This window comes from Rattus norvegicus, chromosome 19 (genome assembly GCF_036323735.1).
Source record: "Rattus norvegicus strain BN/NHsdMcwi chromosome 19, GRCr8, whole genome shotgun sequence".
Lineage (NCBI taxonomy): Eukaryota > Metazoa > Chordata > Mammalia > Rodentia > Muridae > Rattus > Rattus norvegicus.
In genome coordinates this window covers 65,047,171-65,071,075 of record NC_086037.1, presented here as the reverse complement: position 1 = coordinate 65,071,075, position 23,905 = coordinate 65,047,171, and the positions used below count along the sequence as shown (strand labels likewise).

At 51.3% G+C, this 23,905-nt stretch overlaps 1 protein-coding gene across 3 annotated transcripts; it reads left to right on the top strand.

Moving 5' to 3' along the window:
* The first annotated feature begins 5,789 nt into the window (after nt 1-5,789).
* On the top strand, nt 5,790-22,936 carry Zdhhc7 (zinc finger DHHC-type palmitoyltransferase 7). Of its 3 annotated transcripts, none has more exons than NM_133394.2 (8): nt 5,790-5,992; nt 14,317-14,401; nt 16,515-16,845; nt 18,285-18,409; nt 19,020-19,116; nt 19,519-19,600; nt 20,720-20,850; nt 21,332-22,936. In NM_133394.2, the coding sequence occupies exons 3-8, from the start codon at nt 16,531-16,533 to the stop codon at nt 21,506-21,508; spliced, it is 927 nt and encodes a 308-aa protein (NP_596885.1). In that variant the 5' UTR covers nt 5,790-5,992; nt 14,317-14,401; nt 16,515-16,530; the 3' UTR covers nt 21,509-22,936. The 3 variants fall into 3 exon arrangements, with proteins under 3 accessions (NP_596885.1, XP_038953366.1, XP_063133814.1); XM_039097438.2 differs by having other exon boundaries at nt 5,854-5,992; nt 16,485-16,845; nt 21,332-22,935; XM_063277744.1 differs by having other exon boundaries at nt 5,854-5,992; nt 16,321-16,845; nt 21,332-22,935.
* Nucleotides 22,937-23,905: the final 969 nt, after the last annotated feature.

Below are 23,905 nucleotides of genomic sequence, written 5' to 3'. Positions count from 1 at the left end.
CCTATGCCTTTACCCACTGAGCCATCTCTCCAGCCTCAGGTTTGTTTTTTTGTTTTTTGTTTTTTTTTTTTTTATTCTTTTTTTCGGAGCTGGGGACCAAACCCAGGGCCCTGTGCTTGCTAGGCAAGTGCTCTACCACTGAGCTAAATCCCCAACCCCCTCAGGTTTGTTTTTAAATCTGTTCCACAGGCATTCTATGACTATATAAGCATGCATATCCCTCATCTGGGGTGAGCGTAACACACTAATATGCTGACAGGCACATGGGATGCGGCTGATGTATGTCAGCACTCTGGTGCACACATTTAAGCGAACAGAAGTGTTTATACACGTAAATTCCCAGGAGCTGGATCAAAGGGGGTGCACACTCACATTCTGGGGAGTCCTCTTGCTAGCAGGCTCTTGGAGAGATGAACAAATCTTAACAGTCTGTCTTGCTAGCACAGGGTACCATGAACCTTTCTGTCTATGCTAATCAATAGTACACACAGTCCGGCCTCCCTCTATACTGTGGAATGGAACCGTCAAGGGCTGTTTGGGGCAGGGGAGGGGAAGGGGGAGGGGAAGGAGGAGGGGGAAGGGGAGGGCTCTGCCGGGAGACCAGTTCTTGTTTGTCTAATGAATGAACTAGAGCCACCTGTCAGAAGGAAACCCTGCTTGTCACTTCTGCCAACGCCAACATTACGGAGTCCTGGGCTGGACAGCCCTTAAGAGCACTTGTTGCTCTTGCAGAGGACCTAAGTTTGGTTCCCGGCACTCATATCAGGCAAGACACAGCTGCCTGTAACTCCAGCTTCAGGGGATCCTGGGTGCGCTGTACTTGTGTGGATAACAACCCAGGCGCATACACGTTAAAAAGAGGGCCTCAGCCTCAAGGCTGTGGAGCTTGGGCCCTTTAAAATGCTCTGGCTAGGAGCAGGGAATGACTGGCAGGTCAAACCCTGCTGCTGAGAATGACCTAGAGGTGGCGACTGAGAGTCGGGCTTGAGACGGCTTCGTTGGTAAAGTGGCTGCTGTACAGGGTGAGGATGTGGGCCTCATCCCTAGAAACCGCAGCCTGGGGTGGGCATGCCTGTTGTCCCAGTGCTGGGGGAGGGAGACAAAGATAGGAGGATCCCTGGGTTCCAATGGCCAGCTACTCTTGCTGAGTCACTGAGTTCCATATCTGGGAGAGACACCATCTCCGGAGACAAGATGGATGGCTCCTGGGGAATGGCATCCAAGTTTATCCCTCTGGCCTACACACACGCATGTGCACACAGGTCAGTTCGTTAGTTCTGCAAAGCAAGTTCAGTCCAGCCAAGGCTAGCAGGTAAGACCCTATCTCAGTAAAACAGCAGAGCAATGGTGGCTGAGATTATGTTAGTGAGTCTTAAATCCCAGAACTTGGGAGTTATAGGCAGGCAGATCTCTGAGTTTGAGGCTACCCTGGTCTACAGAGTGAGTTCTAGGATAGTCAGGGCTACAGAGAGAAACCATGTCCCTTCTCAAAAAAACAAAATAAATATTCAGGTCCAGGGAACATCTGCTGACCAAGACCAGATGTTGGGGAGAACCTGCCCCAGAAACTGCATCTTTTTCCGGCTGGCATTTCTGAGAGGGCACCACACTTTTTACTTTAGAAGTTCCTGGCTCTCAAAGAGTGTGATTCACAAGGCCAAGAGGAGGATCCTTCTATTCTCCATATCCTTGTGAAAACGCTGGGATGAGGCCAAAGGGTGGGGACACAGGAGAAGAGGAAAGCCCTTTCCTTCCTCCTCCTCAGGTCTGGGCTGGAGCCCTGAAACAAAGACCGCCAAGAGAAAAACAGGCAGGCATTCATCTTCATGTACCTCACTTGACACCTGCAGGAAACCCAAGAAGGACTTCAAATCCGGTCTCTCTACCACCATCAACGAAGAATACATACGCAGAAGGCAGGGACAAAGGAAAGCTGTTTTGGGGTTCAAGGCAGCGGGCCAGACAGGTCAGTTGTGCTCTCAGAAATGCATGGGAGGCTCCTCTGTACTCTCCTGGTGAAGGAGTTGGAAGTCCGGTCATACTTCATTGTCATTAGGCAGGGAGTGAGGGAGGCAGAGGAAGCTTTTCAGTGACCTTTGGCTCCAGATAAACTTGATGTTAGGTGTATTTTGGGGTGACATGTTCTGATCTCTTTGCGGTGTCTTGAGAAAGCAATAGGCCTGTCTGCAGCGCCTTTCTGGGTCTCTGGTTCTGTGAAGTTCTCTCTCAGATTGCCAGTGCCAAGATTCTCATCACATTTGTTACACATTGCGTAGCTTTTTCAAGATAAGGTTTCATTCTGTAGCACAGGCTAGACTCAAACTAACAGCGATCTTCCTGCCTTATCCTAAGTGCTGGGATTCCAGTAGTGAGTCACATTACCAGTTACAGATGATTCTTGTCCCCGGACATCAGGCATACCGATGAATCCATCACATACAAGTTTAGCCGACCTCTCCCTCCCCTGAAAGTCTTGTGTTCACTAAAATCAAACCATCTCAGCATTCTGGACTAAGGACTCATGTGTCTGTCTTCCAGATTCATCTCTGAGCGTACTGAACACTGACATGTGCATACAAAACAACACTGCCTCCGTAGGATTTCGGAAAGCTTCTCACCTTGCTCTTTGAAAAATACACTCTGCTTCCAGTGGCCACTCGGCCTTGGGGTTAGAGGAACAAAACCTTCCTTCCTGACTACATACAAAAAACCCTGGCCACAAACTAGTGGTCATGGAGTCAAAACTAGCAGGATAGCAGGCTGCTGGCATGACGCTTCCTGGAGAGACATGGGCAAGTATCTGCTCACCCTAATAGCACAGCAACGGCAGACCAAAGAAATCATTTTGTGAGCGGTTGTGGGAGACACAGCCCAACAGCTGGCAGCAGCCTAAGTTGTTCCCTTCAGCTCAGGGCTCTCAACACAAGGATCTTAGACTTGGCTGTAGGGAAGAATTCAGGATGAGGAGACAGAAGCAAAGTCAGTCAGTTTATTAAGTATGGAGTTAGTCACGGAGAAGGATAATACACAATCTCAAGACAGGTGTGTGGGTTTTTACAGAAGGTCATACTTATCTGTCTTCACAATGGCCACACATAGGAACCTACAGTCTTTTAAGCCACATTCTCCAAAAGATGTAGTTTACAAGCTTTAAAGATTCGTCAAAGCTTAAAATCTAGTAAAGGGTTGAGGATGGCCTTGAACTTCTGATCTTCCCAACTTCACTTTCCAAGTGTTGAAGTTACGAGCATAAGTTATCATGACCACAACCATACCCTTGTATATACAGTACAGGGATGGAGCCCAAGGCTTCATGACAAGTTTGAGGCTAACCCAGGCTATATGAGATCCTTCCTCAAAATAACTAATTAAATAAGTAAATGTTAAGTAAAATATATGAGCTGGTAACTTAAAAATGTTTTACTTTATGTATATGAGTGTTTTGCATACGTGTATGTACACCATATCCCCTGGAACTGTAGCATATAGTTGTTAGCTGTTGTATGAGTGTTGGGAACCTAACTTGGATCTTTTGCAAAAGCAGCAAGTGCTATTAATTACTGAGCTATCTCTCCAGCCAGCTCCAAGTCCAACTTACATTTTATTTGTGTGTGTGTGTGTGTGTGTGTGTGTGTGTGTGTGTGTGTGTGTGTGTGCGAGCACATGCATTTGCATGTCTGCCTGGGTACTTAAAGGCCAGAGGTCCTCAAGAGATAAGAGCATTTTTAAGGCAGGGTCTCTTGCGGAATAGGGTGCTTTTGCTATTCAGCTAACTTAGATGCACACAAACACTCTGGCCGTGAGTGTGCACAATTTATTTCCTGTTTTTAACATCCTGTTTGTGTTGTCTTGAGGAAAGCACATTATCTCTGGAGGCAATGTTGGGTTTATCAATCTTGCTGGTTTCTTGACTCTTAGCCAACAAGAAAGGTCAGCGAGATCCCAGTGTGAGGGCCTTCTTTCTGTTCCCACTCACCTTGATGTTCCTGTCTTTCTATTCTGCCTCAGTTCCATTCAGGTCCACCTCGGTGAACTGCTGAGTTCATCTGGGTTACCTACAAGTGCGTGGCTCTTTAGAGGTGTACAGGTAATCATGGCATCGCTAACACTGAAAAGTCCACCCTAGCACGGGAAAACAGGCGCACTGGAGTTGGTGGCTGCCTCACTGGAGTTCATGACACAGCCCGCAAGGCTCCAGAAAGTCTCCTCTAACAAGCAACTGTGTACCCCTTACGTGATCCAGAAGGCCTCCTAGGTCTTGTGAGCGTCCTGAACCTCCCTTTTCCTCTAAGAGCAAATGTTTCCATCCTGAGGAAATAGCTACACTGGGCAGGCCAAACAAGAGGTGACTGAAAGGTTGGTACCATAAGGAACATATAGACGTACAAGATATAACCACAAAGTGGGCCGGAGAACCTGCTAGTCTGTTAAGAGGACTGGTGGCCCTTCCAGAATACCTAGATTTGATTCCCCAGTACCCACAAGGTAACTCAAAACTGCTAATGCCAGTTCCAGGGTTTCTAAGTGCCCTCCGCTGGCCTCCTCAAGCATTGCATGCATGTGGGTACAAGGGCAAAACACCCACAGATATAAACATAAAATTAAAAAGATGTAACCATACATTTTTAAACCAACCGGTACATTTTTTTTTTTCAGGATGGCATTACTCTGTAGTCTAGAGTGGTCTCGAACTCAGAATCCTCCTGCCTCAGCCTCCGGACTGCTGGGACTTAGACGCGCGCCTCCATGTCTAGCCTTAAAAGCTGTAATTTTGGAAAAATTAACTTAATGCACCCTTACTTCCAAAAGTCTGGCTCGAATAGCAGTTTCTGGACGCGGGGACAGGAAACCCAGCGAGGATGGCGTGTAGACCCCAATGGGCTAGATCCCGGAGCTGTCATTTTGTCTTTTGAATCTTACAGCACATCCTGCGTTTCCCAGTTTAACTACCAAACGCTTTACTCTGCCCTGGACAAATTGTGCAACAAATTGTGCCAAGTCTGTCCCGGGACCCAAAGCGCAGGGGCCGGGGCCGGGATGAGGGTGTGGTTATAGAACACCCGTTTCGGGCTGGAGAGATGGCTCAGCGGTTAAGAGCACCCGACTGCTCTTCCAGAGGTCATGAGTTCAATTCCCAGCAACCACATGGTGGCTCACAACCATCTGTAAAGAGATCCGATGCCCTCTTCTGCTGTGTCTGAAGACAGCTACAGTGTACTCATATATAATAAATAATAAATCTTTAAAAAAAAAAAAAAAAGAACACTCGTTTCTACCTCTGCAAAACTTAGGCCCGTCATGAGGAAGGGGTCGCAGCGACACTCTAGCGACCTGGGCAAGGAGCATTCCCAGTCCAGGGTGCGTCCTCAGGCTCCCAAACGCCCTCTGGCTTACTTGCTTCCACCCCCGCGCCTCCCTCCTCCACCTGGCACAGGCTAGCATTGACAGAGAATGAGTCGCTACTAACTTCATCTACTGTGCGGCGGGAAGCATTGTCGGGTGAGTGCCTACGAACGGCGACGCAGCATGGCCCTCGCGGCGCCCCGTAGGTACTGAGTTTCCCTTCCGGGCCACCCTTCTCGGGCAACTCCGTTTAGAAGTCTTGCCGTAAAGGCTGATGCCTCCTCTCCAAGAACTGCCGAGTTTTGGGGAGCTCGGTCTTGGACGAAATCGCCGTAACCTCCTCACGAGCCTCCTCCCGGAAGGTCCGGGCGTCGCGGCCGGAAGGACGCAGGCGCAGCGTCTTGACCCCACCGGGTCCAGTTCCGGGGTCGTTCCGCTTGGCTGTTCCAGCTCCGCGTCGGGCTCCCGCTTCTGCTGGTCGGCTGCCTCCCGCACACCTGCCGGGCCGGACCGAGCCGAACGGAACCGAGCGGATCCGGGTCCACCCGGCCCGGCCATGAGCGCTGCCGCATGATGCGTCGCCGCCCGCGCCGCTGCAGCCGCCGGCCGCGAGGAGCCTCAGCACTGGGCGACCCCGCCCGGGCCTCGGGTGAGTGCAATGAGAGCGGCGGCCGCGACCTCAGGCGGCTCTCTAGGGCTTCCTCGCTCCTGTCCCCCCAGGGGTCTCCTGCCTTCTCTGCGGACCCTGCAGAATCCGGCCCCATTTGCACCTGCAGCCTTTTGCCTGACCTTGGGCGCGACTGCCCGCTCCACAGCCAAGCGTTCTCTGTGGCTACTGTCAGAGTGGCTGTCATAAAGTGCTGTCATGCATCTGTGAGCTGTGAAGTTTTTGTAGTCTGGCTTTATCGCACGCCTGTCTTCTCCAATCCCGTTGTCTCTCTTTAACAGGACTCTTCTATTCTTTGCCGGTCTTCCTTCTCTTCTTCACTCCTGCCCCCTGGCCATGGTGTTATGAGGGTAGTTACCCGGAAGGGCATCTGAGATAAAGCAGGTCATCTTTCAGGGCAATCAGGTTCCAGGTTCAACTCTTTTGAGCTGTCATCATTTCTAGAACTAAGTTCCTTCTAGCTATTAAATAGGCACATTTTATTAGCTCGTGAACAGCCAGTTTACTGTGGCAATTAAATTGGAGTAATTAGAGTTGCAGTTGTCTACCCTGTAGCGGTTTTTACTGGTGTGTGTGGCGCTGTCCAAATCCAAGCTGCAGTCTGTTTTGGGATCCCCTTAGTGAGTGAGTGCCCTTGTGTTTATTTTACTGGCGTGGGTGAGAGGTCATTTATATTTCTTCCTAAATCTGCCCATCACACGACTCTGGTCTTTCCAAAGTTGTTTATAACTTTCTCTTACCTAAAGCTGCTTTTGAGAGAGAGAGAGAGAGAGAGAGAGAGAGAGAGAGAGAGAGAGAGAGAGAGAGCGCGCGCCCATGTGATACTTGCCTCTGCAGAATTGGTTAAAGGGAAAGGTTCTTGGAGATATTTTACAAAATGGGCTAATGGGAGTGTTAGCTAAATTTGATTTTTTTAAAACATTGTACAAAATAGACAGGTTGGTGTTGAAACTGCATTGTGTGCTTTGTGGAGTTACTGGTAAGGCACACTGGCTTCTGGATTGAGAGTGGAAAAAAGTGAAGATGTAATTTCACTCAGAATTTGTTCATCAACACTTGACTCTTGAGTATCTCAGCTTGCTTGCTTGGTTGATATATTTAAAACAAACAAACAAACAAACAAACAAACAAACTCTAAGCTGGACATAGTGGGTGCACAGCTGTAATCCCAGCACTTGAGAGGCAGAGGCAGGTGGATCTCTTTGAGTTCAAGGCCAGTCTAGTCTATGTAGTGAGTTCCAGGACAGCCAGGGTTACACAGAGAAACCCTGTCTCTACAACAACAAACAAATTAGACCGCCGTGACTTTGCTAATCAGCCTTAAAACCAAGCCCTTTTCAAGAATAGAAGAGTAAGCAGATAAAGCCTGAGCATCCAAGAGTTAGAGGTAGAGATGAGAAGACTGAAAGTTTGGACCTACCTCAAGCAAAACAAGGCAAGATGGAAAAGTTAATGCTAAAGGGACAACCCTCGGTTCAAAAGTATATGTGAAGTGAATGTTTGGACTAGTTAAAAGTACAGACAGGATTTTATACTCTTCCTGGAATCATTGCTTTCTCCCTTGAATGTCAGTGATGTAAGACAGTGTGATAGCTATTCACCTGCAGGAAGGAGACTGGCAATCAGGCCCTAGAAAAGTGACGTCTGGGTGCATTAGACATGGGTCTGCATCACTCCAGGACTTCCTGGCTTTAGGACCTGCTGAGCAATGATATGAAATGATTGACTAAAAGCAACTTTTGAGGGATATTTTTTTAAAGTAATGTTTTGATTATAAAAGTAACATATGTGCTGGGCAGTGGTGGCCCACACCTTTAATTCCAGCACTTAGGAGGCAGAAGCAGGAGGCAGATCTCTGAGTTCGAGGCCAGCCTGGTCTACAGAATGAGTTCCAGCATGGCCAGAGCTACATAGAAGAAAAATCCTGTCTTGGAAAACAAAGAACAAAACAAAACAAAAAACCCCAGTAACGTCCTTTAAGAAAAGAATTTGTTCGTTTGTTTATAAATTTGTGTGTTCGTGTATGGTACCTGCTCCGTGCTGTCTAGAAGAGAGCACTGAGTAGCATGGAACGGAGCTACAGGTGGTTGTGAGCTGGGACTGAACTCAGGTCCTCTGGAAAAATAGCATGTGTTCTTAACCAGTGAGCCATCTCTCCAGCCTGTATACACTTTTTAAAGGATGCTTTAAGCACAAGAACAAAACAGAGTGTATAAAATCAAGGCTATTGATCAAGTTCTTATTCCCTAAACTGAGCTCCAGAGCAGGGGAGCCATGGCACCTTGCTATGGGGCGCTTCAGTTGTACCAGCTGAGAGGTTAAGTCCTCCTTGAGCATTGCTGAGGGACAGTGTTTAGGAGGAACAACCTCACTGTCCACACTGCAGGTTGGGGTGGGGTTTTTCAAAGCCAGCAGCTTGGTCATAGTTTACAGGAAGGACTCAGAGCTCATGAAAGGGATGACAGTTGGTTTATTGAAGAAAAAGGCTTCGAATTCAAGTTGGCCAGGGGAGAAGAACAGAAGCTGGGAAGTCTCAAATGTCAGCTTCTGCCAGCCTCCACTGGGGCCCCAGCTCCCTGACATTGCTGTGTGACAGTAAATGGAGTATTGCCAACTCAAGCCTCCTCTAATGCAGAGGCGTGATTGGTTAATGGCGCAATGGGCGGCCTTCCTTCCAGGCGGATGGATACTGTGACACAGAGTCTCAGGGCTCATGTATTGTTAATCTTTTCAACTCTTCCTACTTGAAAGTGGAAGTCTTTGCTTTGCCATGGGAACACAAAGATCAGTGAGTGTGGTGCTTTGAATATGCTTGGCTCAGGGAGTGGCACTACTAGGAGGTGTGGCCATGTTGGAGTAGGTGTGGCTTCTTTGAAGGAAGGGTGTCACTGTGGGGTAGGCTTTGAGACTGTCCTCCTAGCTTTGTGGGAGCCAGTCTCCTGTTTGTCTCAGCTCCTCCTGCTCCATGCCTGCCTGGATGCTGCTGTGCTCCCGCCTTGATGATAATGGACTCAACCTCTGAACCTGTAAGCCAGCCCCAATTAAATGTTGTGCTTCTAAGAGTTGTCTTGGTCGTGGTGTCTTCACAGCAGTAAGCCTTAACCAAGACAGTGAGAGAGCCATGTCCATTCCAGTCCCCTTCTATCTAAAAGCCTCTGATGTAGGCTGTGTTAGTTTATGTCTGTAGTCCTGGCTCCCGAGGCTGAGGCAGAGGATCGCTTGGGCCCAGGAGTTTGAGGCTAGTCTGAGCAGCACAGTAGGTCTTCATCTGGCTTCTTCAGTCTTCATGCAGCATTTTTGCTGCTGCCTGCAAACATTTCCTCTCTTGCTGCTCTGAGCCTGCATACTGCTGAGTCCCATTCCTGTACACATTTTGGAGAATTCTGTTACTTCTTGAATGAAATCCAGGCTGTCTTACTGGGACAGCACCTGATCATTTAAAAAATACTGTTTCCAGTCAGTCTTGAAGATAGTGGGTGCTTGAAAATTTATGAATGAATACTTGTGCTAGGCAGAGAGAATGAAAGTGAATTTTAATTGGAAGAAGGAGGAGCTTACTAAATGAGTACCTTGTGGGGAGAGGGGGAAGGACTGAACTTCGACCAGCCTGGAGGAGAGGTGAGTACAGCAGCATGGAGGGACTTGGGGAACTGAGCTGTGGTTTTGCACAATAACTCTTGATCTGGAATCTTGCTCTGGTCTCCTTGTTATCCCTGGGGAAGAATTCAGATGAGACAGCACATAATGTGGGACACTCTTGAAGGTGAGAATGGACATGACCAGAGAGCCTGTCATGCTGACCCACAGGTTTAGGCAGGCTTCATGCTACACTTTGAAGTGTCTGAAGCAGACAGCTTCTCTGAGCAGTGCTTTCCCATGCAGGTGATTGACAGGCCCACAGGATTAATCTGTAAGGATTGTAAGGATTGTACTGCATGCGAGTGGGGCAGGCTGCTTAGGTAGATAGAGGCACTGAGCCTATAGGAGGCTGGAAGGCAAACTGAGTGCACAGTCCCAGGATTTGTGTGGGCAGGGCAGGCGGAGATGAGGTCAGATTTAGGGTGGTTCTGGAGGTCAAGAGTCCAGAACTTACTCACGACTTAGATATGGGGGCTGGAGGAAGAGGCCAGCGAAGTTGAGTTCTTAGCATTTGACCTTGGTGACTACATGGTGGTGTGGTGCTTATTGAAATGGAGAGGGGTGAGATTTAACAGAGGGGTTCTGCTCCCACCTTCCAGGCGTGGAATTTGCTAGTTGACTAGACAATGATGTCACCAGTGTGGGTATCTGCTAGGTTGAATTCTCCTTCCCAATGTCCCCAAGAGGTAGGTCACTTAAGAGAACACAGAGGGAGAGAAGTCAGGCCCCATCCTGGGTGCTCCTGGGCTGAAGACCTGTGGGCAAGTGTGGCTGCCGAGGGGAAAGCCCAGTGGTACACCCCACCCCCGAGGTGACTCTCCTCCCAGTGGTGTGTCCCATCCCGGAGATGACTCTCTTCCTAGCCTCCTGCTTCTGTGCCTGTGTTCGCCACCTTTGACCTTTGGGACCTGGTGTTCCAATTGCTGTTTCATTGTGACTAAGTATTTAAATGACGCTTTCTAGAAAGCTTAAATACTTACTGCTTGCAGTGTGTAGCCCTTGCAAATATGTTGACATGGCTTTGGTTGGGTGTGTCTATTTTCTTCAAGGTTAATAGTTTTTAGACTTAGTAATCAGAGGAGAAAATAATATATTGGTGTGCAGAGGTGATCAGCATGCGTGGGAGGCCAGCCCCACACCGTGACTGCACACTGGAGTGAAGGATACTTTGGAAGCGCTTTCCACGAGCACTGTTCTAGGTCGCACGTTGAGGATTGTCTCCTTTTAAAGTTGTCCCCACCCTGACTCAGGTGCCCTTCTCACCTGGCTGGTGACATGCCCGGGAAGTTTGTCAGAAGCATAGGTTTACTTGACCACAGGGAGGAGTCTGTTGCACTGATGACACCCCTCTGACTGCCCAGGATTCCCACCACCACCTCGTCTTAAGGAGTCCTACTTTCCTTCGCTCTAATCTGCTGCTGGCGTTGGGACCTGAGCAACTTCAAGTTCTCAGCAACCCAGGTTTTAAGCCTTTGCCTCTCCCTCCTGGACTCTGTTTTGCAGTTCCAGGCTAAGTCTTACCTTCAACACCTACTTCTCTGTCTCCAGCTCTTTGCTAGCCTGCCACCTCCTTAGAACTCCATGAGCCATGGCAGGGCCTTGGGACAGAGAGGCCAGTCCCTCACGGTGCTTTCCGAACACTGTAGGCTCCCTTTATTCTGCTCTTTCTTTTCCTAGGCTTCACAGCTGTCCTTGAACCTCACTGTACTTGGCCTCCCAGCCTGCCTCTCCAAGAGTGGGCTGCATTAGTCCCCACTCACCCTACATCTCTCCAGAACCTTCTTCCTGTGTCCAAAAGCTGTCGTATTGGGTTTGCTTATTTGAGAAAGGGTCTCTCTGCAGCCAGTTCTATGTGACCTGAAACTTGCAGTGTAGACTGGATTGTTTTGAACTTGGAGTGGTCCTCTCTCTGTTCCTGGGTTCTGGGATGAGAGCCTGCAATGCCACCTCTGACTGTACATTTTAGCAAGTTCCCAGCACCCTGCGGCTACATGCCACCTTCCCAGTCCGAGGGAGGACAGTCACACTACCCACCCTCCAGCCTGTGCAGCAGTGACCTGTTTAGCTAGCTGGCCTTTCTGCTTTGCTCAGTCTGTGACAGTGGCCAGCATGGAGCCTTTTCACTCTGCACACTTACACAGTGTTCTCAGCAGTCTCCATGAGTGCATCATTTCCAGACTGCAACATGGGGACAGAGACAGGCTTTCACTCACCTCTTGCATGGTGACTTCTGTCCTTCGGCGTTAGGGACCCACTCTGTGCACACTCCATGCAGGGATCTGTGGGAATGTGGCCTTGGGTCACTTAGGAGTTGTGGATGTGAGGTTTCCTCAGGGCAAGGCAATCCTTATACCCTCTAATAGTAGCTGTTTTCCTTGTCCTCTCTCTCCTTTGTGGCTTCATTCCCTGAGCCTGCACATGTGGGCTCCCTTCCTTCAAAGTTAGAACTCTTGTGAGCCTGCACCACTTTGATGGCCATAGGAGAAATTCAAAGCAAGGACAAGCTCTGGGATGAGCTGTGTCTCATGCTCAGTCCAGTGCTTAGTCGCTTACTTGGCATCTGTTCTTTTGGGTGAAATGTGGTGTGGTCAGAGCAAGGTGCTGTGGGTGTGGAGAAGCTCTTCTGTGAGGTAGGGAGATCAAGAGTGTCTTCTGTGCTTCTGCTAGGAGGGAAGGACAGGACCCTGGGGAGATTAAAAGTCAAAGCTTCCTCTTCTCCCTCTAGCTTTAGATGCCTCTCTTGACTCAGGGAAAAGTTTGCTTATTTCTTGCCCAGCATGTATGAGGCCCTTGAAAAAAGTTGTAACCTTCTTAGCAGTAAGTGGCCAGGCTCTTAGCAGTTTACTGAAAGTGCCAGGATAGGTCCCTGGTGGCCCCGTGAACGTTGTCTGTGGTGGCTGACTGCTCCAACTGCCCCAGCCCTCCAGGGTCCTTCCCCACCTCCTCCCTGGGATGCTCCCATTCCCAGTGCTCCAGGGTCTGTGGTCCGCTCACCTGTCCCCTCTCCCCACACTGCTGTGCTGGGACCTTTCACTCTGAGTCAGCAGCGTTTTGGGCGTGCCCTACAGTCACCCCATGGCCAGTGAGCCCACATCATCTCCCCAGCAGCCAGCAGTTCCCATGTCCCAGAGGTCACAGTGAGTCTGCCCTTCCTCACTGCCTTGCTCCTCTTCCTGTGTCTGCATGGTGGTTCCTCAGGCCGCGTTCTTCCTGCCCTCTGCTCACTTTTGCTTGGGTGAGAGGGGCCAATAAAATAGGCTTCTAGCTGACAGCCTTCCCTTGCCAACCTCACCCTGCCTTGAGGTCAAGTACTGCTTGTTTGCTGCCTCTTCAGACCGCTTGTCCTCTTACCCGAGTTTGGGCACCTGAGCAGGGCACTTGAGGACTGATTAGGACCCAGGCCTGTCCTCCCTCACAGCTCCCTCACAGCTCCCTCACAGCTCCCTCACAGCTCCCTCACAGCTCCCTCACAGCTCCCTCTCAGCTCCCTCACAGCTCCCTCACAGCTCCCTCACAGCTCCCTCACAGCTCCCTCTCCTGTGTTCTGTCCTTCCCACTTCATGTCAATCAGGCTGCCACATGGCCAGTCATCTTTCCTGATCACTCTGGTTCCCAGCCAGAGGAAGTGATACTATCTCTCTCTGATCCCTGTACTCTCGGTGTGGAGTCCGTCAATCAGCACACTGTCTGGGAAGCCTGCAGGTGCAGCTCTGGTCTTGAGTCTTACATCTCTGGGGTTTGGTAAAGAGGCTGGCACTTGGATGCCTAGCTCCAGGTGATGAGGTGATCTCCATCCGCTGCAGAGGTCTGCTTTGTTCTGTATGTAGGGCACTGGTTTGATGTGACTACAACAGACAGGACTTCCCTGCAGTCAGCTCAGTATGAGGCCAGGGTCCAGGCCCCAGGACATTACAGGGTTAGATGTCACATCCCTGGTCCTTAGTAGAACCCATCATCAACAGATACCAGTTGTTGAGTTCCAGCTGCTTGTGTGCACGTGATCACAGAGGCAGAAGTCACAGCAAGTAAATGGAAGGCAGCCTTGACTCGAGAGTGCACTGATCAGGATGTGTGTCTACTGAAGCTTTTCCCTCCAGCTCTGCCCCAGTCCCTACACGGCCATGCTAGCCTTCTTTCCTCATGGACGGCTCACAGAGGCACAGTGAAACATATATTAAAACAACTTAATGAATTCCTTTTTAGGCATAGTCTCACTATGTAGCCCAGGCTGACCTCAAACGAGGCAGTCCTCCTGTCTTGGCCTCCTGAGTGCTGGGTGTACAGCCAGGTATCACCTCAGTAGGCTACTACGTAAACTTTGCTCTGATAAGTTCATGTCCCCATGCCACTTGGCCATGATTAGCTGTAGTAACCAGTAGTTAGTGTGCCCTGGTCCTAGCTTTTAGGGTTTGATAGTTTGAGCCCATGAGTTGGTGGCCACCCTGGGCAACCTATCAAACCTTATCTCAAAATCATAAATAATAAAATCAGTTTTGTTTCCAGGGTTGTTAATTTGTCAGTGACTTTGTTGTTGTGGACAGTCCCAAGTGCAGAGCCACAGAACTGCTGTAGGCTATGTGTGTGGCATCTAGGGATCTCCAGCCTCTACACCATATGCTGCTCTCTCACACAGCAAGTGACCTGTCATCAACTTTCTTATCTTGCAGGCCACATCACACAGGACAGCATGCGGCTTACGGTCCTGAAAAAAAGGCACAAGTGCTCCCATGATGCTTAGAAGCAACTTGTAAGGTGAGTGCATAGCCGGTGTGTATGACAGGGTCTCACTCTATCTCAGACTGACTTCCAACTGACTATCCTCTTGTCGAAGCCTCCTGAGTGCTGGGCTTGTGGACCCAAGCCACCAGTCTAGCTCACTGTGATGCAGCTGCGGGGTGCGGGGCAGGTAAGGTGTGTGTGGTCAGGCCCAGAGGCAGCTGCAGGCGAGCTCCCTGCCCACCTATCTGCTTGCCTTTGCCCCAGGGAGGAGTCCTCCGACTGACTCCTTAGCCTTTGGCCAGTCCCACAAGCCACATTGCAAGAGAAGAGACAAGGAAGGGCTGTCACCAGGACAGATGGAGAATGTTAATTGTAGTGTCTCAGGAGTCTGTCCTTTACTCTGTGTGGAGTACAGGCTCAAGAACAGGTAAACCCCACTCACTTGATGGATGTGGAAGATGGTGTGGTTTCTGTCACCTCACAGACACCAGGTGTGAGGGCTATTCCCAGTTGTCAACTTGACTGTATCAGGAATGAACTACAATCCAGAACTGGGGGCTCACCTGTGATCCAAACATTGAGGCTGGAAGACACAGGCTTCTGATCTGGATCTTGAAGCACAGTAGCCGTGAAAAGCTTAGGCCCAGGCAAGTGGCACACGCTTTTAATCCAGGACACAGAGACAAGCAGATCTGCCTTTAAGCAGACAGCAGGTTTCTCAGAGGGGACACATCTCCCAGTGTTTTGATGTCAGGCACGGGGCAGGTGGGGTAGGTGAGGTGGATGGAGGCTGGCTGGTGGGCAGACAGGGCTCAGATGTAGCAGAACCACCCAGACTCTTGTTGGCCTCTCAGAACCAGGCTCAGCCAATGGTACCTGAGGTTCTGAGTTCTCAGTCACAGTGTCCAGGAGAGAGGAGCTATGCAGGGTGCTTGCAGACAAGAGAAGCAAGGGCCTGTGTGGCTTCCGGGGGCCAGCCTAGGAAAGCTGCACGTGGGGCATGTGAGCCGGGCTGTGCAAACGTCCGGCCCTCTTTTCCGTCCTCCACTGCACTCAGCATCATAAAAAGGTCTTTTGCTCCGATTCCTCTCTGGCTCTGGAAACAGTGGTGCCCTGGTCTGTGCTGCTGGAAGTGCCGCACCCTGCAGGTGGGGACTCCCAGCAGAGAGAGCTCCTCCTGCGTGAAGAATGCCATGTCTGGGCTGTAAAAGCCCTGCCACTGCCTACTGCAGCCTCAGGAACACCCTCCCCCTTGCCCACCTCAGTGCTGCTCTGGAGGGTCTGGAGGGCCAGTGCACCCTAGTGCCTGTCAGTGTTTCCTCTCCATGTAACAAGGCCAAGACACAGCCGGACTCTCCCTCCCTGCCTGCCTGTCACGAGTGTTCCCACCCTTAGCAAACAGATAAGAGGACCAGCCCAGCAAGCCAGGTGCGGCAGGCAGAGCAGTTCCTACTGAAGAGCCTTGTTCTTTAGTTTCTCTGACCTATGTCTTCTTGGCAGTGAGAGACCACAGGAAGAATGAGAAAAGTCCGGAAATAAAAATGGATTCTTAAGCAGAGGCGACTTTACAGAGGTTAAAATGATATGCTAGAACTGGCTTATGATTTGGGATCTAGAGGCTAAAGGGAGCCCTCCACAGAAGCAGTCACAAACCTGTATTAACCTGGGGTGTAGGGGCAGGAGGAAGCTGAAGTAATGGGGAGAAACCAGGGGGGTGCTCAGCCTGGTGAGCCCCTAAGATTGGAAGGACAGAATGTTCTTCAACCAAGCTTTCTTCCCTATGCCTTGGTGACGTCTGTATTGAGGGGGTGAAGAGCCCTGTCTAGAGCACAGACAAGTCAGGCCCTAGGGACAGCGGTGAGCAGCAAGGTCCTCTATACTGTGCTAGGGTGCAGGGCTGTGATTCTGTTCAGCTCATGCCTTTCCTTATCTCTCTGTCTTTGCATGCACAGTATGGGGACCCACTGGGTCTCACGCAGCCGGACAGTGGTGAAGAAAGCAGAGACCAAGCCCTTGGCCAGTTTGGTGCTTGTATTCCTTTCTGCCTAGTGTCTTTGAGTGACTTTACACATTTGGCTCTTCATGTTAAACGTGGATGTGGATGTGTTTTGCACAGGAGCCTCACCCGCTCTCACCACCTCTGCAGGCTGTGCCAGGGAATCATGCAGCCGTCAGGACACAGGCTCCGGGACATTGAGCACCATCCTCTCCTGACTGACAATGACAATTATGACTCTGCGTCCTCCTCGTCCTCCGAGGCTGACATGGCAGACAGGGTGTGGTTCATCCGAGATGGCTGTGGCATGGTCTGTGCTGTCATGACATGGCTTCTGGTCGTCTATGCAGACTTTGTGGTGACCTTCGTCATGCTGCTGCCTTCCAAAGACTTCTGGTACTCCGTGGTGAACGGGGTCCTCTTCAACTGCTTGGCGGTGCTCGCGCTGTCCTCCCACCTAAGAACCATGCTCACTGACCCGGTGGGTACCCAGTCTCGGGCCTAGAAGGTTTGCACGTGCCGAGGCTGTGACAGAGCAGCACATGGCCTTGGCACAGACGCACACACTGTGGGCTCTCTCTGGAGCAGGCCTGTACTTCCGCTCTCAGTCCCAATGCAGTGAAGACGAATTTAGAGCTTCCAGATCAGGGATAGCTGCTTCTCAGAAATTTGAGACACCCCCCTCCCTTTTTTTTTTTTCTCAGAGCTGAGGACCGAACCCAGGGCCTAGGCTTGCTAGGCAAGTGCTCTACCACTGAGCTAAATCCCCAACCCCTGAGACACCCTTTTTGTAGCTACCCCAGAACCAGGGAGATGGCCAGGGCTTCCTCCTGGTAATCTGAAGGCCACAGAGCAGCCCCTATAGGCAGCGAGTGCAGGCACATGAGGCCATGTGTTGATTCTAAGAAAGTTCTACGCTTCTTACAGCACTGTGAGCCTGGCATGGATTCCTGATCTGTGCACACAGAGTAACTGTGCTTGTGTCTGCCAGTTAAGGGTCGCAGCATTAGAAAGGTCGAAAACCACTACTGTAAGCTTCTGTTGCCTTCTAAAGTTGAGGTGAGGCGGCCTGGCCTCATAGTGGCCTTGGCTAGCCTATACAAGTGTCTCAGTCAGGGTTTCTATTCCTGCACAAACCTCATGACCAAGAAGCAAGTTGAGGAGGAAAAGGTTGATTCAGCTTACACTTCCACATTGCTGTTCATCACCAAAGGAAGTCAGGACTGGAACTCAAGCAGGTCAGGAAGCAGGAGCCGATGCAGAGGCCATGGAGGGATGTTACTTACTGGCTTGCTCCCCCTGGCTTGCTCAGCTTGCTTTCTTATAGAGCCCAGAACCACCAGCCCAGGGACGGCACCACCCACAATGGGCTGGGTTCTACCCACTTGATCACTAGTTGTTAAAAATGCCTTACAGCTGGGTCTCATGGAGGCATTTCCTCAACTGAGGCTCCTTTCTCTGTGATAACTCTAGCTTGTGTCAAATTGACACACAAAACCAGCCAGTACAAGGGACCAAGGCTGTGCCCTAGACCTCATCCTGTGGTGCGCTGTCTGCCCGTGACCAGGGTTGCCCGAGAGGCCTCTGACCACACTGCCTCCTTCATCAGACTCAGCATGCTCAGGCTTCGGGAGTCTTTTGTTTTCCTGAAACAGAGTCTCACTGAGTAGCCCAGGCTGGCCTCAAACTCAGCCATCCTCCTGCATCTGCGTGCCCAGTGCTGGGGATTATGGGCATATTTTGTAGATCTTTTGCTGTGGGTGGGAGAGTTAAGACAGGGTAGTCCAGTGTAGCCCTAGCTAGCCCGGAACTCACTATGTAGATCAGACTGGCCTTCTGCCTCTTGAGTGCTAGAATTATGGGTTGAGCCTTGTTTTTCTGACTCCTTTCACCCAACCTGAATCCAATCTGTGTGCACAGGGGGCTGTCCCCAAAGGCAACGCCACGAAGGAGTACATGGAGAGCTTGCAGCTGAAGCCGGGCGAGGTGATCTACAAGTGCCCCAAGTGTTGCTGCATCAAGCCGGAGCGTGCCCACCACTGCAGGTATGACCTCTGCCCTCAGCAGAGCCAGACTGTACATGGAAGTTTTCAGACAGTGCAGCAGACAGCTGGACAATAGTCACAGGAAGCAACAAGGTGTCTGCTCTTTTTCCTGGCCTGGCACATGAATTTTGTAGTTGGAGAATCAAGCCTCTTTATACTTGCTACTGCTTGTGCGTGGCAGCATCAGCAGACTAAATGCAGGCTCCTGTTGGCACACTTTCTGACTGACACTGGTTAATGAGAAAGGAGCGAGCGGTTCCAGCCCACAAACAGGTGCCTTTGAATGTCCTCCTCTCTTGGGCTCCCTCTACTGGCCTTTGCTGCAGTGTGTCATTTCCCTGCTGTGCCAAGACTGGATTTTTAGACAGGCTGCTGTCCCTCGGCGGGGCTGATATTGGGTGTGGCGAACCAGGGACTTGTTCATTCCTGGAAGTCTCTTGGGCTTCCCTGTCCTTGGACTGAGTCTCTGTGTGTGCACAAAGGTGGAGTGGGACCGCTCTTGTCATAGGTGTTGTGCAGAGAGATGTCCTCAGGCTGTCCTACCTTGGATGTCATTTGGTGTCACTGATGTCCCAGAACACAAGGCTGAAAAGTGTGCTCTCCTTTGCAGTATCTGCAAGAGGTGCATTCGAAAGATGGACCACCACTGCCCGTGGGTGAACAACTGTGTGGGAGAGAAGAACCAGCGCTTCTTCGTGCTCTTCACCGTGAGTGCGCTGAGCTGGAGGTTCTGAGACTCGAACCTCTGCAGTTGGGGGAGGTATTTAGCTACAGCTAATGGCGGTGTTGGCACATGCAGAACACAGTCCGGGGGTGACCATGCCATGTGGATTACATCACCTGTTGCCTGTAGGTTTGTCTGTCCCTCTGGGTCACCATTGTCACACACAGGGCCTCCCTCACGCACAGAGCTCATTTCCCCTCTGCTTATTTTGCCGTGCAGCTGTTGGGCTTCTCTGCTGTGGTCCAATCAGCTGCCACTGCCTACAATTTACTCCTCCTCCACGCCAGCTTTCCCCGTTGGGGGTGGGAGGTGTGTGAGCACGGCCAGCCTCTGCTTATAGGATGGCAGATTGTTGAAAATCCCTAACCCATCTCCCTCCTTCTAGATGTACATAGCTCTGTCTTCAATCCATGCTCTGATTCTCTGCGGGCTTCAGTTCATCTCTTGCGTCCGAGGGCAGTGGACAGGTAAGGAAGACTCCGTCATCTCGAAAGCAGTGCAGAGTGGGGCTGGGGATTTAGCTCAGTGGTAGAGCACTTACCTAGGAAGCGCAAGGCCCTGGGTTCGGTCCCCAGCTCCGAAAAAAAGAACCAAAAAAAAAGAAAGAAAGAAAGAAAGAAAGCAGTGCAGTGGGGAGCCCCAGGGGGAGTGGGCTCCTGGATGGGAGGAAGGCCTTATTCTTAATAACCTGAGATGGGCTTGTTTTTAGTGTTTTGTTTTGTTTTTTGAAACAGGGTCTCACTTTGTAGTCTAGGTTGGCCTTGAACTCACGGATGATGCTTCTCTCTCAGCTTCCTAAGTGTTGGGGTGACAGGTATAAGCCACCTTGGCAGTAAAGAGTTAACATTTCTTAAGATAGAATGTGGAAGCTTCACCCTGCTCATTGGCTGATACCTCACTTAGTGCGTGGCTAAGGTGTGATAATCACGTCAGCTACTTGCAGACTCTTGACACTGAGGCAGGCAGCCCTGCCACTGAGGCCATTGCCTTGTGTTTGCTTTCTGGCCAGCTTTAGTTGATCCCGTTCACAGCAGCCTTGGCGTGGCCTGATGGGGTGTCCCGGAGGATGTGCCTATCTGGACGGGCATTTGTTGGCAGCTACAGGAAGACAAGAGGGGCTGCACTCCTGTCACAGTACCTCTAGTGTAGAATGTCCCCTGTAGCCACACAGTGTAGACACAGGAGGGTCCTTTAAGAACAGTTGCATATGTTAGGGGACCCATGCACTGCTGCTCAAGTGGCAGAAGCGGGAGACTCACAAGTTCAAGGCTGGCTGGGCAGCTTAGTGAGGCCCTATCAAGGTAAAAAGAGGGCTGGGGGTATACAGTGGGAGAAGGTGGAGTTGAGTGTTTGCCTGGCATTCGTAAAGCCCTGGGAAGAGTCCCCAGTGCAGCCAGAAACTTCAGGGGAGGTGAGATTGTGGGCTGTCAAGGATGGCGAGGCTGTGTGCCAGGCAGACAGGGCTGTGTGCCAGCTTCTTAGAGCGCTCTAGTGGGCTCACGCAGGAGAAGCGCATTCCTTCTAGGAAACTCGTGCAGCTTCCCCACCGCTCCCCTGTACACTGAGCACCTCACTCTCATCCGCAGAGTGCAGTGACTTCTCTCCTCCCATAACTGTAATCCTGTTGGTCTTCCTGTGCCTTGAGGGCCTCCTGTTCTTCACTTTCACCGCAGTCATGTTCGGCACCCAGATCCACTCAATATGCAATGACGAAACTGTGAGTCTTGTCCTGTGTCTTCAGGGGTGGCAGGGGGCACTGTCAGCAACAACAGCCCACGTGTACACGTGGCCTCTCCAACCTTGGGTCCACAGGTCTGTGTTCGCTGCTCTCTTCATTGGGGCAGCATAGCTCCTGGGCCCAGGATAGGGGTTAGGTTGGTAAGAATTCAGTGGTCTCAGAAACGTGAAGGCCTCCCACTCTTGCAGGCCTGGGGAAGGTGCTGCGTAAATACAGACCGAGTAGGAACTCAAGCAAAGTGTTGGTCCCATCCAGAGGCCACTGTGCCACACGAGCCATAGCCTGGTTGACTTTGAGGCTGATCCTTGTAGCTGTCTGCAGCTTGGCTGTGCGTGTGGGATAGGGAGGAGTGCCCAGCTCCACACAGGCTTTGGAGGCCTGCAGCACGCTGTGGGTAGCCTTGTGCAGCTACAGGCTGTGGCTCTCTTCTCATTGCTCCTCTGGCTTCTTCTGCTCCCAGGAGATCGAGAGGCTGAAGAGTGAGAAGCCTACGTGGGAGCGAAGGCTGCGGTGGGAAGGGATGAAGTCTGTCTTCGGGGGCCCTCCCTCCCTCCTCTGGATGAACCCCTTTGTGGGCTTCCGATTCAGGCGGCTGCAGATGAGGACCAGGAAGGGAGGCCCCGAGTTCTCTGTATGAGCCTTCAGGGCAGGATGTCTGCAGACATCATACTCAGTGGCCGCAAGCACAGCAGCCTTGTGGGCAGATGGAGCTGGCCAGCAGACGGGGCCATGAGCACTTCATGGACCTAGGGCCACAGGCACTTGTCATTTCTGTGTGTACTGCCAGGAGAAGCAGTCCCGGGAGGCCATCCTGACCATCCTGACCCAGGATGTCTCGTGGGCTGCGAGCACCCACAGCACAGGTGCCGTTGCTTCTTGGTCATGAAGGAAGCCAGCACAGCAGCTGCTGGGGTCCTGCTGGCCCATCCCCAGCGCACTTCTTACTGGAAGGGGTTTCCACAGAGACTCTGGCTTGGAGGGCTCTGACACCTAGCACTGAACAGTCAAAGCGGCTTCCAGAACACTCCATGCTGCCCCAGAACGGGCATCCTTTGACCCTTCCAGCAAGTCTGTGTGTGCTCATCTGTGTGTCTGTGTGGTGTGTGTGCGTGAGCATGTGTCAGAATCAGCAGTGTTGTTCAAGCACGCGTGTGGTAGACAAGCTGTCTTTCAGACTCCAGTGTTTCAGGGAAGTGGGACGCACTGCTGGCCCTTGCTGGCCTCCTATGAATGTATCCTCCAGTGTCCAGATCCAAAGAACAGGCATGCCTGCGCATGGGCCCGGCCTCCTGCTTTTATTTCACTGAAAACTTAGTGTTTGAGGGCATGGAGCTGAGGTTTTGTTGTTCCAGCCAAACTAGCCACTGCAACATTCTCTCAACAAGGAAAGTGGTAGCCCTGTGCTGAGACCCAGCACTGTGGGGCAGGGGCTGTGGGGAGCTCAGCATGAGAAGCCGCCTTGGGCCCCTTTGGAGAGGTGCTGCAGGCTGAGACAGCCCGGTGCCTGAGCTATCAAGAGTGGGGACATGTGACTATTTCTTTACCCATGGCACTTCAGTCAGTGGACCCTTGGTGTGGGCTTAGAATTATGTCAGCACACACAGCTCCCCTCAGGGGACTTGCCTTAAACTCGTAGGTTGTCCTTTGCTGCTGGGTGAAAGCAGTCTGACAGAAGCTGGGGACTTCCGAGAGTGTTCTCCCATGCAGACACCAGTGTTTCCCTTCTGGGACCAGCTGCCTTTCTGTCCCCGTGACACCATGACTGTTCTTTCGGTGTCAGTCGCTTGTGCCCTGCCCTTGTCTGGGCTCCTATGCTACTGAGGTGAACCCGGGGGACCTGAGCCCTCTCATGCAGTGAGCAAACTCTGGGGCCTGAGTCCCTGCAGAGGGACATCGTGGCTTCAGATTGTCTCTGCGTTCCTTTGCACATGTGTCTGGGCATGTAGGCTCTGGCAGTCTCACCCTCCAGTGTGGAGTCCGTGGCGGTGAATCCAAGCTGAGTATACTTGACTTTTCAATTCCTCAGTGTGATTTTCTATGAAATAAAGTAACCCGTCCACAGTTCTCACCTTCCTGCAGCCCTCTTCTTCCTGGGTGGCCTGCCTTGCCTTTTCAGGACCTGCTATGTGCCTGTGAGGGGACCTGGGTATCTGGGTACAGCTCCCAGTGTCACCTGTGTAGATGTTGCCTGGCTAGGATTTTACCCTAAGATCCCTTAACTTTCTCTTAATTAACTTTGAGGAAATTTTTAAATGTACTTTAAAATAAAACTGGTTCTGAGCACAGGAGCAGGTGGACATAACCTCAGCCCCAGGGCTGGAACAGGGATGCAGTGCCAGGCCTCTGCAGCTAGTCTGCATGGGAAGTGTCTGAGAACCTTTGACTTCAGCACTGGGAAGGCAGAGGGAGTTCGCAAAGCTTGAAGCCAGTCTGGTTTGCATACTGAGTTCAAGACAGCGAGGTTGTCTCAAAAAACAAACAATCCTCCCCCAAGAGCCTCAGGCATCCGGCTTTTGAGACACAGGGTCTTCCTAAAGTAGCCTCAACCTCAAAACTCATTCCTTCCCCTCCCGAGGGCTGGGATAGCAGGTATATACTATGCCCAGGGCCTTACGACTTAAGTCTTACAAAAGTTCTGGGGCTGGAGAGAAAGCTCAGTGGCTAAGGGTATTTACCGCTGCTCCAGAGGACCCACATTTGGATCCCACCATTCACAGAAGGTAGCTCATGGCTATCTTATATGTGGTCCCAGGAGACTGAGCACCCTCCTCTGGCCTCCACAGGTACCTACATACACACATATGTATAAAAAGAAAAAGGAAAAAAAAAAGCCCTTATGCATGAGAAGAATCCAAAATGGCCTCTTCATCTGCACAGCCTTGGGGGTGATGTACCCATGCCAACCTGTGAGGGAATGTCATGGTCCCCTGGGGCAGCTCCAAGCCCGAGGCACTCAGCTATGACCCAGGCTGAACCCAAGGACAAAGACTCCAAAGGGAACGAATGGTGACCCCATAGCCCTGTGGCTGCTTAG

Bases quoted from the DNA above. Each gene is read 5' to 3' on its own strand.
- Zdhhc7 (NM_133394.2), top strand. From the start codon at position 16,531: ATGCAGCCGTCAGGACACAGGCTCCGGGACATTGAGCACCATCCTCTC. The intron at 19,117-19,518 runs GTGAGTGCGCTG...CCCTCCTTCTAG, and splicing joins GCTTCTTCGTGCTCTTCACC to ATGTACATAGCTCTGTCTTC. The intron at 19,601-20,719 runs GTAAGGAAGACT...TCTCATCCGCAG, and splicing joins CGTCCGAGGGCAGTGGACAG to AGTGCAGTGACTTCTCTCCT.